Below are 15511 nucleotides of genomic sequence, written 5' to 3' on the forward strand. Positions count from 1 at the left end.
GGAGATAAGAGTGCTGGTGTTTGGGGTACCTGGGTGGCTCAGTTGTTAAGTGTCCAACTCTTGATTTCAGCTCAGGTCATGATCTCAGGGTCTTGAGATTGAGCCCTGCACCAGGCTCCATGCTCAACAGGGACTCTACTTGAGATTCTTTCCCACTGCCCCTCATCCCCCTCCCTGCTCACCTGTGCCCTCTCTCTTTCTCTCTCTCAAATAAATAAATTTTTTAAAAAAAAGTGATGGTGTTTAACAGTACAAACTTATAATGAAAAGTAAATAAGCAATAGCAATATAATGCAGTCTAATGAATATAGACAATAATATTGTACTATAATTATGTAATGTGATAAATATTACTACATCAGCAATCATATTACAATATATAAATGCATTAAAGTAACATAATGAAAACCTTAACCTTACATAATATTACATGTCCAATTTATTCAGGTAAAAAAAATGTCCTTGGGGCACCTGGGTGGCTCAGTCAGTTAAGTGTCCAACTCTTGATTTTTGGCTCAGGAATGATCTCAGGGCTGTGAGATCAAGCCCCACATGGAGCCTGCTTGAGATTCTCTCTCTCTCCCTCTGCCCCTCCCCTCTCCCCCTCTTGAAAGAAAGTAAATGTCCTTGAATTCTTGACACTTCTTTCAAAAAGTAGACCCAATTTTGCCTTTCCTTGAACATGAGCTGTACTTAATGACTTGCTTCTAAAGAAGAGAATGTGGCAGAAGTTAATGGTATGTAACTTCCACAGCTAAATCATCAAAGGCATCGCCACTTCCATCTTGCCTTCTTTTGGATTACTCACCCTAGGGGAAGTCAGCCACCATGTCATGAGGAACTCAAGCAGCCTGTGGAAGAGCCTACTTGGAGAGGAACTGTGACCTCCTACCAACAACCAGCATCAACTTCCCAGTTATGTGAGTGAGCCCTCTTGGAAATACCATCCAGCCCCACAAAGCCTTCAAGATATTGCATCCCTTACCAATATTTCTGAGCTAAGCTGCTCCCAAAGAAATAGAAATAATAAGTATTAATTGTTGTTTTTAAGCCACTTCATTTTGAAGTAATTTGCTGTGCAACAATACATAACTAATACAACCTATCACATCCTAGAACCAAATTTTATCTACAACAGAAACTAAAAATAGCTCACTTCAGTTTAATACTATGACTTGCCCACATGTTAATAAAATTTCGAAGTTTCCTTCCTAATACACTAAGTAGTGTTCCTTTTTTAATTCCCCCCAATTTTTCATACTATTTCATAATATTCATCGTTTTCTAAGTTAATTTTAAGAAACAGCAACCTAAGCAGACTTTAGGTGGTCAGCAAGGACTGTTTTTTATTTTATTTTTGCAAAGCAACTATACTAGGTCCTGAGTGGAGAACCATGCCCTTGAGACATGAAATAATTCATGTTTTTCAACTAAACTTTTTCCCCTGGCTCTGAAAGTTACAGATCAATGGGAAGTTTGGAAAGTTTCTCCTTTACCTCTGTGAGGGATCCACAAGCCACACCACCGTGCAGGGCTTCATCCAATGCAGAAAGGGTTGTAGCTAAGAAGGCTGGTGAGAGAGAGGAAGACGTTTGCATCTTCATCCCATAAGCCTGAACAAGAAAAAGAAGACATTCTTTTCAATCTCCATGCTTATTCAAAACCAGAAAACAAACTCCAAACCTCAATTACTAGCAGCTGGAACCCCAATTCATCTCTCTTTTCCTCAAACATTTATTTGTTAAACAAAGATTTAGTCCATGCCAGAGACCGTGCCAGACTATAGGGATATGACAGAAGAGACAGGCCCTGCCCTTAGTACCTATGGTCACCCTGCAATTGAAATCAGGACTGGAAACTAGGCAATTACAATACAGTTATCAGAGATACCATGACAGGGAAAGGGGATTCACAGAGGCAGTGTACCTGATCTATGGATTTTGTGATCCAGGAAGACTTCAGAAGGAGCTGGATGTCTGAGCTAAAATGTGAAATAGCTGTTAAGCAAAGGAAATATGCATGTTCTGCCAAAGAGACAGAACAAAGAAAGGGAGAAAATGGGAACTAATAAAAACTACAAAAAATGAAGAGTTCATTTAGAAGGGTTGAAAGAGGGAGTGTGGTCACAGTGGGGCCAGTGATGAGGCTAGAGAAATAAGCAGGGGCCAAATCATCAAAGAGCCTTGTTGGAAGTCCAGGGTCAATGTGGAGAGCAACAAGGAATGACCTGCTCAAGTTATCTTTTCAAACTAAGGTTGGTCTGTGAAGAATAGCTTGAAGGTAGGTACAGTAGCCTGAGAAATGGCTCCCCAAAAGATATCTGCATCAAATCCTTGGAACCTGTGAATGTTACCTTCTTCTGAAAAAGGGCCTTTAAAGATGTGATTAATGTGATTACATATCTAGCAATGTTTAAGAACGCTTACCTCTGCAATTTTTAACATTAAAAATTACTACTATTTTATTAAATTGTCCAAATAAACTGAGGTCAAGCCATAGAACTGTAATTATTCATTCATTCATTCATTCAACAAATACTGAGTACCTACTGCATGCCATATACTATGATAAACTCTGGAAACAGAAACAGAGACAGGGGGCGCCTGGGTGGCTCAGATGGTTGGGCTTCTGCCTTCGGCTCCGGTCGTGATCCCAGGGTCCTGGGATCGAGCCCCACATCAGGCTCCCTGCTTGGCAGGGAGCCCGCTTCTCCCTCTCCCTCTGCTGTTCCCCCTGCTTGTGCTCTCTCACTCTCTCTGTCAAATAAATAAATAAAATCTTAAAAAAAAAAAACAGGAGAGGAGATTCCTCAAAACCTTCTAAAAAAAAAAAAGAAACAGTTTTTAACCACTTAAAATTTACTACTTAATAAATCTATGTATGAAATCCAAGGCCCTTCTGCTTCTGTGAGGATGTAGGAAAACCAGCATATTAATATTTATAAGCCATAAATTGCCCATCTCTGTCCAATCTCACCTATTAAATTCTTAGATCATTTAAACCATGGATTATCACATTTTTCTAAGGCTATACCCAGGTACATTAAAAAAAGAAAAGAAAAGCTACAGAAAAAAGTCATGTGGTATGTATCTGATTTAGAAATACCTGAATATTGTCTACAATATATCATCAGGCTGTTGTCTGATAGGTGAGCCTGGGGACATTTTATCAAACGTGTAAAGGCTGCCCAATCTGTCAACATTAAAGTACTTCCTTTGTAACTGTAAGTGTACTAATCACTAGAATAATAGATTCAGTGACACATATAAAAAAGACTAAAATGAAGGAACAAAGACTTCAGAAATGATAGTATGTATATAAATGAAACAAAAAGGAATATTTTGGTATGCCACTCCACCAGCTTTTCTTCCCTGTTGGTGGCTGCTGCTTCTCAGACGCATCATTATTTAATCTGATCTTAACTGTTGGCTTTGCTCAGAACTTGGTTTTAGATACGCTTATCTCATTATCGCATATTTACACTGATGACTCCCAAATGTATACTGCTACGACAGACCTCTCCTTCAGATTCCAGGTCCATGTATTGAACTGCCTGCTTAGTATCTCCATTCAGTGTTTCATAAGCACCTTACATTCAGCAAGTACTAAATTAAATTCATGATCTGCCTCCCTCAAGCCTGATCCTCTTTCCAGCATTCCTTATCTCAGGAAGTGGCACTACCCAGTTTCCCAAAGCAAAAAATCAAGGAATCATCTGTCACTTTCCTGTTATCTCACCACCACCCACCAGCAAACAATCACCAATCCTATTCATTCTGCCTCCTAAATATCTCTCATAACAACTGACATATGCCATCTGCACTGACACCACACTAATAAAGCATGTCACAGTCACCTTCTGTCTGGAATACAGGAGTAGATACCTAACTGGTCTTCACAAATATTTTCCTACTCCTTTTCAATCACTTACCTATGTTCAAGACTGAGTTGTTGTTGTTTATCATTAAACTTTTGTTTTAATGGGCCTCAAAATTCTGTGACAGATTTTTGGTCAAGTTGTGTCCATTAAAAAGTACTGATTTTAAAAATTAATAACTTAAAACTGCCACACATACACACAAAAAAACAAATGGTCCACAAAACATTCTCCTTTCCTTCTGTAGGTTTTACAATGCACTGTTATCATTAACCAGTCTTTCACTATTAAACTTAATTGGCCAATTGACACAAACAGTCCTGAGACCTTTTTTCCACCACAGACTGGGGTGGCAGCTATTGGGGATAATATTCATTTAGCCTTCTGAGCTTTCTGGGCAGACTTGGTGACCTTGCCAGCTCCAGCTGCCTTCTTGTCCACTCCTTGGATGACGCCCACAGCAACCATCTGTCTCATGTCACCAACAGTAAAATGGCCCAGAGGAGGATAGTCAGAGAAGCTCTTAACACGCCTAGGCTTGCCAGGAACCATATCAACAATGGCAGCATCACCAGATTTCAAGAACTTGGGACCATCTTCCAGCTTTTTTCCAGAATAATGATCTACCTTCTCCTGCAGCTCAGCAAACTTGCAAGCAATGTGAGCTGGGTCACAATCCAGCACAGGTGCATATCCAGCACTGATCTGGCCTGGATGGTTCAGGATTATCCTGAACCTGAGCTGTAAGCCAGCTGCTTCCATGGGTGGGTCATTTTTGCTGTCACCAGGCACATTGCCACGAACATCTTTGACAGATACATCGTTCTTTTTTTTTTTTGTATTATTTTTATTTATTTGAGAGAGACAGACATAGGGAGAGAGAACACTAGCAGGGGGGAGAGAGAGAAACAGGCTCCCCTCTGAGCAGGGAACCTGCCATGGGGCTCGATCCCAGAACCCTGGGATCACGACCTAAGCTGAAGGCAGATGCTCAACCGACTGGGCCACCCAGGTGCCCCCAGATACATCATTCTTGACATTGAAGCCCACATTGTCCCCAAGAAGAGCCTCACTCAAAGTTTCATGGTGCATTTCAACAGACTTTACTTCAGTTGAAACATTGACTAGAGCAAAGGTGACCACCATGCCAGGTTTAAGAACACCAGTCTCCACTCGGCCCACAGGGACAGTACCAATACCACCAATTTTGTAGATGTCCTGGAGAGGCAAACACAAGGGCCTGTCAGTTGGATAAGCTGGTGGCAGAAATGCCATCCAGAGCTTCAGGCAGTGTGGTTCCACCAGCATTCCCACCTTTACAGATGACTTTCCATCCCTTGAACAGAGGCATGTTAGCACTTGGCTCCAGCATGTTGTCACCATTCCAGCCAGAAATTGGCACAAATGATACTGTGTCAGGGTTGTAGCCAATTTTCTTAATGTAGGTGCTGACTTCCTTAACGATTTCCTCCTATCTCTTCTGGCTGTAGGGTGGCTCAGTGGAATCCATTTTGTTAACACCAACAATTCGTTGTTTTACACCCAGTGCGTAAGCCCGTGCTCACGGGCCTGCCCATTCTTGGAGACACCTGCTTCAAATTCACCAACAGCAGCAGCAACAATCAGGACAGCACAGTCCGCCTGAGATGTGCCTGCAATCATGTTTTTGATAAAGTCTCTGTGCAAGACTGAGTTTTTAAAAACACAGATTATACCCTTTATGACTTTTTATTGCTCTCAGAATAAAGTTCAAAATCCTCTACATGGTCTGTAAGCCCCATGATCTGACTCCTGCTTGCTTCTCTGACTTCATCTCTGAGGTCAATCTGCTCCTCACCACTAAGTTCCATTCACACCAGCCTTATTTTACTGCCAGGAAACACCATTCTCCTTCTCTTCACAGGGCCTTTGCACATCCTAGTTCCACTGCCTGCAGACTCCTCCATGCTCACCTCCTTCCTGACTTTGCCTATCTCTCCCCTATTCACCCTTCAAGTTTTAGCTAAAGTGTCACTTCCTAAGAGGAGCCCTTCGCAACCCCGGAACTAAGTAATGTACCCTGTTATTAAGTTTCAGAGCTTTTTGTACTTTTCCTTGATAGGACTTATCATTACTACAAATAACTAATTGTTTATGTAATTATATGTGTAATGTCTGACTTCTCCCACTAGACTGTAAGCTGCATGAGGGCAGGATGTTACCATGTTCACTACAAGATCCCCAGGACCTGACAGAGTACCTGCTACATGGTTGGCACACAAGAAATACTAGTTAAAGGAATATATAAATGAACAAAAAAACTTCCCTGGAAAAATAAACTGATGCTAAGCCAATGTTTAAAGCAAGACCCAAATCTACAGAATGCTACGGAAGTGAACGTACAACAAAGGAGAAAGATGGCTTCGTGAGGCAGCATTTGGAATGGTATTGAAACCACGGCTGAAGTGGTAGCAGAAGTGGAGTCTAAAGGTGAATTTCCTGCCCATGCTCTCTTCTTTATCCTCCAACTAGAACTATGCCATAGATATTGACCAAACAGAATGACACATGTCAAACTAAAACACTTTCTTGGTGCTTTGCAAGCTTCGAAATAGTAACAAGTTAATTTGAATATGGTCACAGAATCATCACTTACTATTTTAGCTCTCTTCCTTCTCCCATAAAACAAAGCGAACTGTTCAAAGTATCAAGGTCAATGACAAAGCTAAGACAGTGCCAATCCCTAGCTCCAATTCTAATTCTTCTGACTACTTTGCCTATGAGGTATTTTCTTAGATCACAAGCTAAATCTGAACAAAAGAAAATACTTTATCGGGCGCCTGGGTGGATCAGTTGGTTAAGCGACTGCCTTCGGCTCAGGTCATGATCCCGGAGTCCCGGGATCGAGTCCCGCATCGGGCTCCCTGCTCGGCAGGGAGCCTGCTTCTGCCTCTGACCCTCCCCCCTCTCATGTTCTCTCTATCTCGTTCTCTCTCTCAAATAAATGAATAAAATCTTTAAAAAAAAAAAAAGAAAAGAAAATACTTTATCTATTCATTGATTTCAGAATTTTTAAATGACACTAACATTCCTTCCTTCCCACTTCATAGAACTGAACTCCACTTTATTGCTCAGTGGTTACCAAATTTCAGTATAAGATGTAAGGTAAGTAATCTATAATCCACCTAAATAAATACATTTGTAAAGCACTGAACAGACTTTTAGGCACTCTTATTCTGGGAAAACAAGATCTTTTCAAACCATGCACTAAACCTACATGTTGAAAAGCTAAAGTTATGAAACAGAGTATAAAATAATACTACAACTTGATGAGGATTTGTTATAAAAGACTTTAACTCTTCTCAAGGGTGAGCAAAGTTTTTGGGTGCCTAGGTGGCTCAGTCGGTTAAGCAGCTGCCTACAGCGCAGGTCATGATCTCAGATCGAGGATCGAGCCCTGCTCAGGCTCTGCATTCAACAATGAGTCTGCTGCTCCCTCTCCCTCTGCCCTTCCCCCCAGCTCAGGCTCGCTCACACTCTCTCAAATAAATAAATAACATCTTTAAAAAAAAAAAAGTGAGCAAAGTTCTTAAGTAATATATATTCAATCAATAAGCAAGTATAAATCCAATATATGTACTTTATGATGTAGACTGATGATGATAAAAGTTAGTATTACAGAGACAGGGGTTCTAATTAGGAGTATATTATAACTTAACCGTGAGACCCACAAATTCCACCCAAACAAACAAAAGACAAAGATGACCTTTTGAAATATCACTATTAGCTACAGAGAAAAAAACTTCCTGTTGCTTCCTCATTCCCATAATTAGGAACTCTCTCCCATGAGCTTATAAACTACATAAATTTTTCACATATATTCTCATTAAAGGACTAACTCGGTGGTGCGAATCAGTATTTTTGAGGTGTTCATCTCTATTTTTGCTTTTGCCTCATCTCCAAAAAGATTTTATTTTTTTTAAAGATTTATTTATTTGAGAGAGAACGTGCATGCATGCATGCATGCAGAGGGGAAAGGCAGAGGGAGAGAGAGTCTCAAGCAGACTCCCCACTAAAAGTGGAGCCCAACACAGGTCTCAATCTCATGACCCTGAGATCATGACCTAAGCCGAAACCAAGAGTTGGTTGCTTAACCAACTGTGCCACCCAAGCGCCCCCCAAAAAAGATCTTAAATGAGATAAAGAATGATCGCAAAAATCATAACCAAATCATAATAAAATACATATATATACCGTTTGCATCTGCGGGGCACAGGCCCTGCTGACCATATATAGAAGTTCATGGACACCTCCATAACTAAGGCCAGTCATCTTCATAAGCTCCAGTGGGGAAAGACATAAAAAGTCCTAAAGAGACAATAAAAAGACTATTTTAAACATATATGTGCAACAAAGATATTGGAATTAAAAAGAAACTTTTAATGGACAGTATCCATGTATAGATAAAGCATAATTTGTTGTAGATCAAAGGTTTATATGTTTCTTATAGTATTTCCCCCTACATATGCCTTAACTGAAAGATACGATGCCATAAACGTATCTTCTAATTCTCCAATTTAGTTAGCATATATCAGAGGACATATCAAGTAACATCACATAGCAGCAGCCTCTAACCCAGGTGTATATGAGCACCGCCCTGGGCCAGAATTTGGGCACTGACACCAGAATGTGTCAGGTTGAAATGGGTTTCTTACTAAGCTATGAGATCATTCAGAGGAAGTATTTAATAACTGAGACAATAAAACTGACTATGGAATGAAATGTTAAGTCTCATACTTCTAAGAGTGTTTTCAAGTATGAACATGAGGGTTATTAGATGTGTAAGAGAAATCAAAATACCATTAACACACAAAGCAATTTTTTAAAATTGCAGCATATGCTGAAAATCTGTCTTATTAAGGATTAAATCCTAACATAAAACTTTATTTAACCTAAGAGGGATCTGCTTCACTATTGTGCTTAAAAATGCAACATCTGCTCCATTTCTCTCATTCATTGATAGGAAAATTATTCTATTAATTTCTCTTGCTTGCAAGAGACATAATCCATTTTGAATACCATCTCCTCATTTAAGTCCTATTTCTCATGTAACTGAAAAATTTCTTTCAAGTGGACGAAACTTCTCTAGAATCCCAAATAAATGGCATGAGTATACTTTACATTATGCTATAAGCATTCTCCCCTGACCCAAAATGCAAACATATTGGAATCTGGATAAATGAAATCGCATTTAGAAATACAACCTAAGTGGCCTGTTATTTTAAATTAGCCTCTGGAGAAGCACTATAATTTATCTTTTTCTTTTTTTTTTTAGAAAGTTAGATTTTCATATTTCAGGCTTATTTTTGAGTTATTAAGGTATATTTAGGGGCGCTTGGGTGGCTCAGTCGTTAAGCGTCTGCCTTCGGCTCAGGTCATGGTCCCGGGGTCCTGGGATCGAGCCCCGCATCGGGCTCCCTGCTCCGCGGGAAGCCTGCTTCTCCCTCTCCCATTCCCCCTGCTTGTATTCCCTCTCTCGCTGTCTCTCTCTGTCAAATAAATAAATAAAATCTTTAAAAAAAAAAAAAGGTATATTTAAAATTAATTTGTATTTAAAGTTTCTCCATGAGAAAAAGTACATAAATTTTACCTGACAGGTAACAATCTGATGTCTGTTCAGACGGTCACACAGCTCTTGTGATAAACCCACTCGTCTGAGTTTCTTGCTACCCATGCCTTCAGATACAGCAGAAAAAGGACCCTGAAAAGAATTGGAAAAGGGCATAAGGAATAGTAGACAGTATCCAAAACAGGCTACAAAATGAAAAACTCTTCAAGCTTCTCCAGATACAAAATAAAATGTACAGTATTTAAAATATTACTGATAAAATAAAGGATAGCTACAGGATCCTTCTAAATGTCTGCCAAACATCCACAGAGAGAAACAATACAATGTAAGAATGTGCATTTCACACAATTCTTTGGTATTTCTTACATGAATATAAAAACACTACTTCACATTTGTATAGCATCTTAAGGTTTTCAATGCATTTATAAATTTTATTTGGATACGTAATTAACCCTCAAGGAATATTTCCAAGCAGCACTCCTTAGAAAGGCTTTACTTTCATTGCACTGTAATAATTTACTGTGCACCTCCTATGTACCAGACACTGTTCCAAAGCTTTACATAAATTATCACATTTAAGCCTCCAAGTTTGATTATTGATCCAATTTTTACATATGAGAATACTAAAGCCTTGAAATGTTAGCTACTCCATAGTCACCAGAAAAAGTTAATGGTGGACCCAGAATTTCAACTCAGGAAGTCTGACTCTAAGACTCAACCTCTTAACCGTTACACCCTACTACAAGTCCATAATCATATTTAACCTCTCCTTTTTCTATGAGGCAGAGCAAACTTCTGAATCAAATGAGATTTTATTATTTCAGGTCTTATTTACAAACTGAAATTGTTTTTATTGTATTAGCTTCTCACATTCTCACATGCAATTAAATTTCACTCTTGTTGAACTTCACTAGGGTTAAACGAGGCTCATGAAATATTTGCCTTCAGAGAACTAGAACACAAGTCACTGTGATTCCTTTCATTATGCATGCAAAGGAGAAGCTGTGTTTCTCACTGAGATGTAAAGATATCCTTTGGATAGAGTAGAAACAGGAACTCTTCATGGTTCCAGGAGATATAGCAATATAGTTATCAGAAAAGGAGTGACATTTTGGAAAAAAATACATAGTACTGAGAATATAGATACCAGTTTATTTCCAATACCACGGCCCAAATTTCTATATAACATATAAATTCTCTGAATTAAATGAACTCTCTCCCTCCCTCTCCCTCTTCTCCCTTTCTCTCTCCCTCTCTCTCTCACACATTCACGTGTGCATGCACACATACACACACACCTCCCAAACACAAAATACATCCCTCTCATTTCTCTCAGCAGGAATTTGTCAGTATTGATTTGTTTCCCAAGTAGTGTCTTTACAGATCAGGTAGTTCTGGGCAATAACACCATTTAGACTGATAAATTCAATCAAAAAGGGGAACCCAAACTACCTGGACTTTAACAATAACCAACTCTGCTATCTCAGCCTTATTAGGGCCACTCCCATTATCTGCCTGCACTATGCATACTGCCCCGGGGCAGGGGGTATTCCCTACACTATCAAAAAAAAAAAAAAAATCCATTCATTTGGCTCCTTCCACAGACACTTCTTAATCACACGCTCTCCTGAGCCCTTGGGTACAAGAATCATTTAAGCATATTCCCTACCCTTTGCGAACTCACAGTAAAAGATGAAAAGAGATGTATACACAAATAATTATAGTCATGCAATAAGTACTGTCATTGGCATTTAAATGTGCTATGGAAGCAGACAGGAAGAAGCACCAAACTGGTCTGCAAAAGTCTGGTCAGTGCCACAATCCTGCCAGAGGCAGCTACCTAAAAATTTGCTCCAATCCTGTCATCCTTTAAAACTACCCATGGGACCATTGTAATTTACCCATGGGATAAATTCCACACTTCTTAAGATCGCATAAAGACCCTTCATCAACTGGTCTCTCACTTCCCTCTCATTCATACATCTGATTGCAAGGCCCAGATCCTGGCCTTCCTGGCAGCTACTTCATCTCCTGGTGTGAGTGTTTCCTCATCTGTAAAACAAGGGTAATTCAAATATTTACCTCATAAGAATGTAGTGAAAGATTAAAGGATTTGGATGCTGTCTGACACACAGAGCTCAAGGTTAACAATCATTACCATTATCAATTCAGACAGCAAAATATCATTTGCCGCCTCACTTATCAGCTATCCAGCCACAATATACTGGTAGGTTACACCAATGGTCAGTCCGTCCTGACTCCTTGATTTTTCTCCACAAAGCCTGCCCCCAACTCACTCTCTTCCTCTCCAGTGTTCTCATCATACTTTGTACATATTTGTTGGATAATCTTATTAACGTATTATTACAGCTTGCGTGTTCGTTTCTTCCACCAGACTTAAATTCCTGCTCTGTATGTGTGCACAGCATGCCCGCACATGTAAACAGGGGTGAGGGAAGCTATTCCATCCTGAAGACTGAAACCTTCCCTCCTCAACAAAATAAAAACCCTTATGTAAGATGTTCAATGAAAACTATTAACGATAATAGCTAATATTTATTGAGCCCTTATTACATGCCAAGTACTGTTCCAAGAGCTTCCGTCCGATGTTTTACCTCACTTTTCAGACTAAGGATACTGAGGCATTGAGTTGAAAAACTTGTGCAAAGTCTACCAGCTAGCAAACGGTTGAGTCCGCATTCAAATCCAGAGATCGAGCTCCAGATTCCTCGCTTTAACTACGTCTTCTTCAACACCACCAGAAGGCGAGCAGACCATAAACTTCCCTTAATGACGGGCTCCCCTGCCGAGACTCCGAACAGCCAGCAAATGGGAGAGGGGAGGTGGGCATCAAGAGACGAAAATGTCACCCTAGAATCCCCTAAAAATAATTTTTCCAACAAGGAGCAGCTTCCCAGCATCCCCCACAAAAGAAGGCCAGAAGCCCCCAGATCCCGCGGCGAGGTTCCTGTTAAGATGCCTACAGGCCTAAGGGGGCGTGTACTGGACCAAAGAGAGATTCTCCGCTACCCCGAAATCAATAACACAGACAGGGGCCCAGAGAAGGAGCAGAAAATAATGAGCGCATCCCGTTTCCCCACAAACGCCCCCCACACGAAACTTTCCAGTACCGGGTCTGTAGCATCCAACTTTCAAAGTTTCCCCCACCCCTCACAGTTCCCCGCGGAAAGCGCCGCAAGGCAACAACCCAAATGCTGACTGGGTCGTCACTCTGGCGAAATATCCAATCAGAGGTAGGAAGAGTCCCAGGTTGGCTCCCCGGCTTGCAGGGAATTGTAGTTCACACTATAATCAGTTGAGACGTTCCAGTCAGTTTCTCAATACAGTGATTATCAAAATCTTGTGGAGAAACAGCAGCAAGGAGAAAATGAAGCCAGGAAAAACCTTGCTTGGAATTGTGTCTTTTCTTTTTTTTGTCACTACCTTTAAAAAATGTGTAATGGACCAGAGAGACATGTTAGTTTTCAAGGAATAAATAAGAATCCACCTATCCTAAAAGAGGTTTTGAAAGAGAGCTTGGGTTTATTTTGGTTTGCTTTTTTCTTTTAATTTTTCCTTTTTTTAAGATTGTATTTATTTGAGAGCGCGCTCGCGCGCACATGAGCCGGAGGATGGGCAGAGGGAAAGGGAGAAGCCAACTCCCCGCTGAGCCCTAATGGGGCTTCATCCCAGGACCCTGGGGTCATGACCTAAGCCAAAGGCAGATGCTTAACTCCCGGGTTTGCTTTATTCACCACACTTTGGTTATGAAATAGTTTGGGAACTACTGAGTGAAATTGCTCAACTGAAAACACTTAATGGGGAAACATAAGAGTCTGTAGTTTAAGGAGACCATGAAGGAAACCAAACAGAAGTTTATGTGTAAAAGCAGCTGTGATAAGGAAGCTTAGTAAACTATTGCTTTAAGACTCAGTTTCAGATTACAGTATTTGCAAAAAAGCTTTTGCTCGTTCTTTGCTCTCATCTCTCTGTGCACTTTCTATCCTATAATTTAGCCTACTGTATCCTAATTACTGGCCTGCACTCCTCACTGGACTGTGAGCTCGAGGACAGGGTTCGTAACTTAATCAGCCGGTAGAGTAGGGCCTAGCACCCCGTTCAATTAAAGGTTATCCGGTAAATGAGCAAATAAATCAATGGATTAGGCAGAAAATGGGAATTCAGGAAGTAGGATTCTGGGATTATAAGAGAGCCCAAGTGGATAGAATAACAATGGAGGAGGATCCAGGTTTCCTTGCTCTCGGTATTCCCAAGGCCTGGCAAAACACTGCCACTGGCTAGCACTTATTAAAAGCTGACTTCAAATGCTAGGGAGTAAAAGAGAGAAGAAAAAATCAAGGGACACTGATATTCCTGCCACCAGCTCCGCCGAACGCAAAACAGAAGGTGCTGAGCGGAGGAGTGGTCAAAACTGGGAAGAACTGTCCTTATTAGCCAGGTAGCTGATTTACTCTTTCGGTGTCCTAGCTTTCTCTAGTCCGAAGAGGTGGCGTCACGTGACCCAAACAAATATGGCGCCTTATTTGCATCGTCCCTCCACTGACCAATAGGAGTAGCCGCTGTCGGTCGTCCCACCCCATCCCGCCATCGGGCAACCTCCCGAATGGGGCTTATCACCTGACTCGGTTCAAACATGGCTGCGCTGGAAGCTCTATTGCTTTGGGCACCGGGAGAGGGTGAGTGTAAGGCGCCCCAAAGAAGGCGGGGGCGCTCTCCACAACCCCTGTATGGAGCGTCCCTCAGCCCCAATCCCCACGGTCCTTCAGCCCTAACACAGACTCTTCTCCAGACCTCACTCCTCTGCCTTAAGAGAGGGCTCAAACTAGGGAGATTCTTGCTGAATTTCTCATCCTTAAGGAGGCGACCACCTGGGGATTTGGAGTCCGAATGGGCGTAAAGTTAAGTGGGGAATACGAAAGTACAGTTATGGGTCTGCACTCCGAACTAATAGACCATTAAGATTAATTAAATATTGGATGCCTGTAGAGAGATGGGATCCACCCCTCGGGGAAAGGTGGAACTTCTCAAAAAGAGTAACACCTCAAATCAAACTTAAAACAATAATTAGGGAAGTAAGTCCCGCTTTTCCCAGCCGGGCTAGTAGTTACTAGTTTGTCTAATTATAGTTCCTTCCGTTTCTCCTCATTGTGGTGTGTATTGTTTCTAGGAGGTGCTCCACGACTGAGAAAATTGACAATGTGTTCTGCGTAATTCATCTCTTTCTATCTCCCTGCACTCTGTGCTGGGAAAATGCATCATCCATTTGGACAAGAGGAAACTGCTTCTCAGAAGCAACTTTTTGGGTTTTTCTGTGAGTGCCTTCGCAGAGGAGAATGGGAGCTGGCTCAGGCATGTGTACCTCAGCTACACCAGGCACAAGGGGATATCCCAAAAAAGGTGGAAGATATTCTTCAGGCGCTGGTGGTGTGTCCAGATCAGCTGAGGTAAGGGATCTCGCTTTATTCTAGGCAGTCACAGGGCAGGAGACACAAGGTCAGTATTTGGGCTCTGGTCAACGTGCCTCTCTCACCTACCCTCTGAAGAATTCTCAGAGGCAGAGTGTATTTCTCATGCTCTGAAAATTTACCTCTCTAATACATGTTTAGTACTTAATCGGTTTGGCCTTCAGTTATCATCTGAAACTACATTTAAGCCTGGCCAGCAAAGTGTGCCTAAAACCACCGTTTCTTGACTATTATCATTAAAGTAGATGGTGGAACTGCATTGAAAAGCATTTCCTTTGCCTCCAGAAAAGCAAACCCTGCTCTCTTCTTGCTTATGTAATTGAAGGTATTACAGCTTTAACAAAGGACTGGAAGTCAATTCACTTAAAGTTTTTATTTTGAAATAATTATATAAATATTGTATTGAAAGTTATATAAATAAGTTTTACATTCACAAAATGCAAAAAAAAATACAGAGTACCTTTTCCACAGCTTCTCCCAATTGTGATATCTCATATACATATTGTACAATATCAAAATCAGGAGATTTGACATTGGTAC

At 40.9% G+C, this 15511-nt stretch overlaps 3 protein-coding genes across 14 annotated transcripts in view; 1 reads left to right on the forward strand and 2 right to left on the reverse strand.

Moving 5' to 3' along the window:
• RAD51B (RAD51 paralog B) overlaps positions 1–15511 on the reverse strand; it is a 780046-nt gene that overhangs the window by 550191 nt on the left and 214344 nt on the right. For 7 of the 10 annotated variants that reach the window (XR_014148103.1, XR_014148104.1, XM_081829423.1 and 4 more), the window contains exons 1-4: positions 12617–12688; positions 9507–9617; positions 8111–8224; positions 1497–1613 (exon numbers count right to left, since the gene is read on the reverse strand). Coding sequence is in view for 8 of the 10 variants with exons in the window: in XM_081829423.1 (XP_081685549.1) it covers positions 1497–1613; positions 8111–8224; positions 9507–9590 (315 nt within the window). In the remaining 2 variants the exon portion in view is untranslated. Of the gene's footprint in view, positions 1–1496; positions 1614–8110; positions 8225–9506; positions 9618–11466; positions 11532–12105; positions 12142–12616; positions 12689–15511 lie in introns of those variants that run through there. The other 3 variants (XM_081829425.1, XM_081829427.1, XM_081829424.1) reach the window with 3 other exon arrangements.
• Positions 3071–6684, reverse strand: LOC145723406 (elongation factor 1-alpha 1-like). The gene is made up of 2 exons (XM_081830365.1): positions 4904–6684; positions 3071–4702 (listed from the first exon to the last, which is right to left on the reverse strand). The coding sequence occupies exons 1-2, from the start codon at positions 5258–5260 to the stop codon at positions 4250–4252; spliced, it is 810 nt and encodes a 269-aa protein (XP_081686491.1). The 5' UTR covers positions 5261–6684; the 3' UTR covers positions 3071–4249.
• Positions 14075–15511, forward strand: part of ZFYVE26 (zinc finger FYVE-type containing 26) — a 72347-nt gene continuing 70910 nt past the window's right edge. For all 3 annotated transcript variants that reach the window (XM_081829414.1, XM_081829413.1, XM_081829415.1), the window contains exons 1-2: positions 14075–14182; positions 14674–14950. In XM_081829414.1, the coding sequence (XP_081685540.1) occupies positions 14757–14950 (194 nt within the window). In that variant the 5' untranslated portion in view covers positions 14075–14182; positions 14674–14756. The remainder of the gene's footprint in view (positions 14183–14673; positions 14951–15511) is intronic.

The sequence above is a fragment of the Leptonychotes weddellii genome, chromosome 9 (assembly GCF_054177405.1).
Source record: "Leptonychotes weddellii isolate Sample4059 chromosome 9, ASM5417740v2, whole genome shotgun sequence".
In the NCBI taxonomy this organism is placed as follows: domain Eukaryota; kingdom Metazoa; phylum Chordata; class Mammalia; order Carnivora; family Phocidae; genus Leptonychotes; species Leptonychotes weddellii.

Excerpts from the sequence above, each read along its gene's own strand:
- LOC145723406 (XM_081830365.1), bottom strand. The coding sequence starts at position 5,260 with ATGGTGACAACATGCTGGAGCCAAGTGCTAACATGCCTCTGTTCAAGG. Across the intron at positions 4,703-4,903 it reads GCTTCAATGTCAAGAATGAT|AACGATGTATCTGTCAAAGA; the intron begins GTATCTGGGGGC and ends AAAAAAAAAAAG.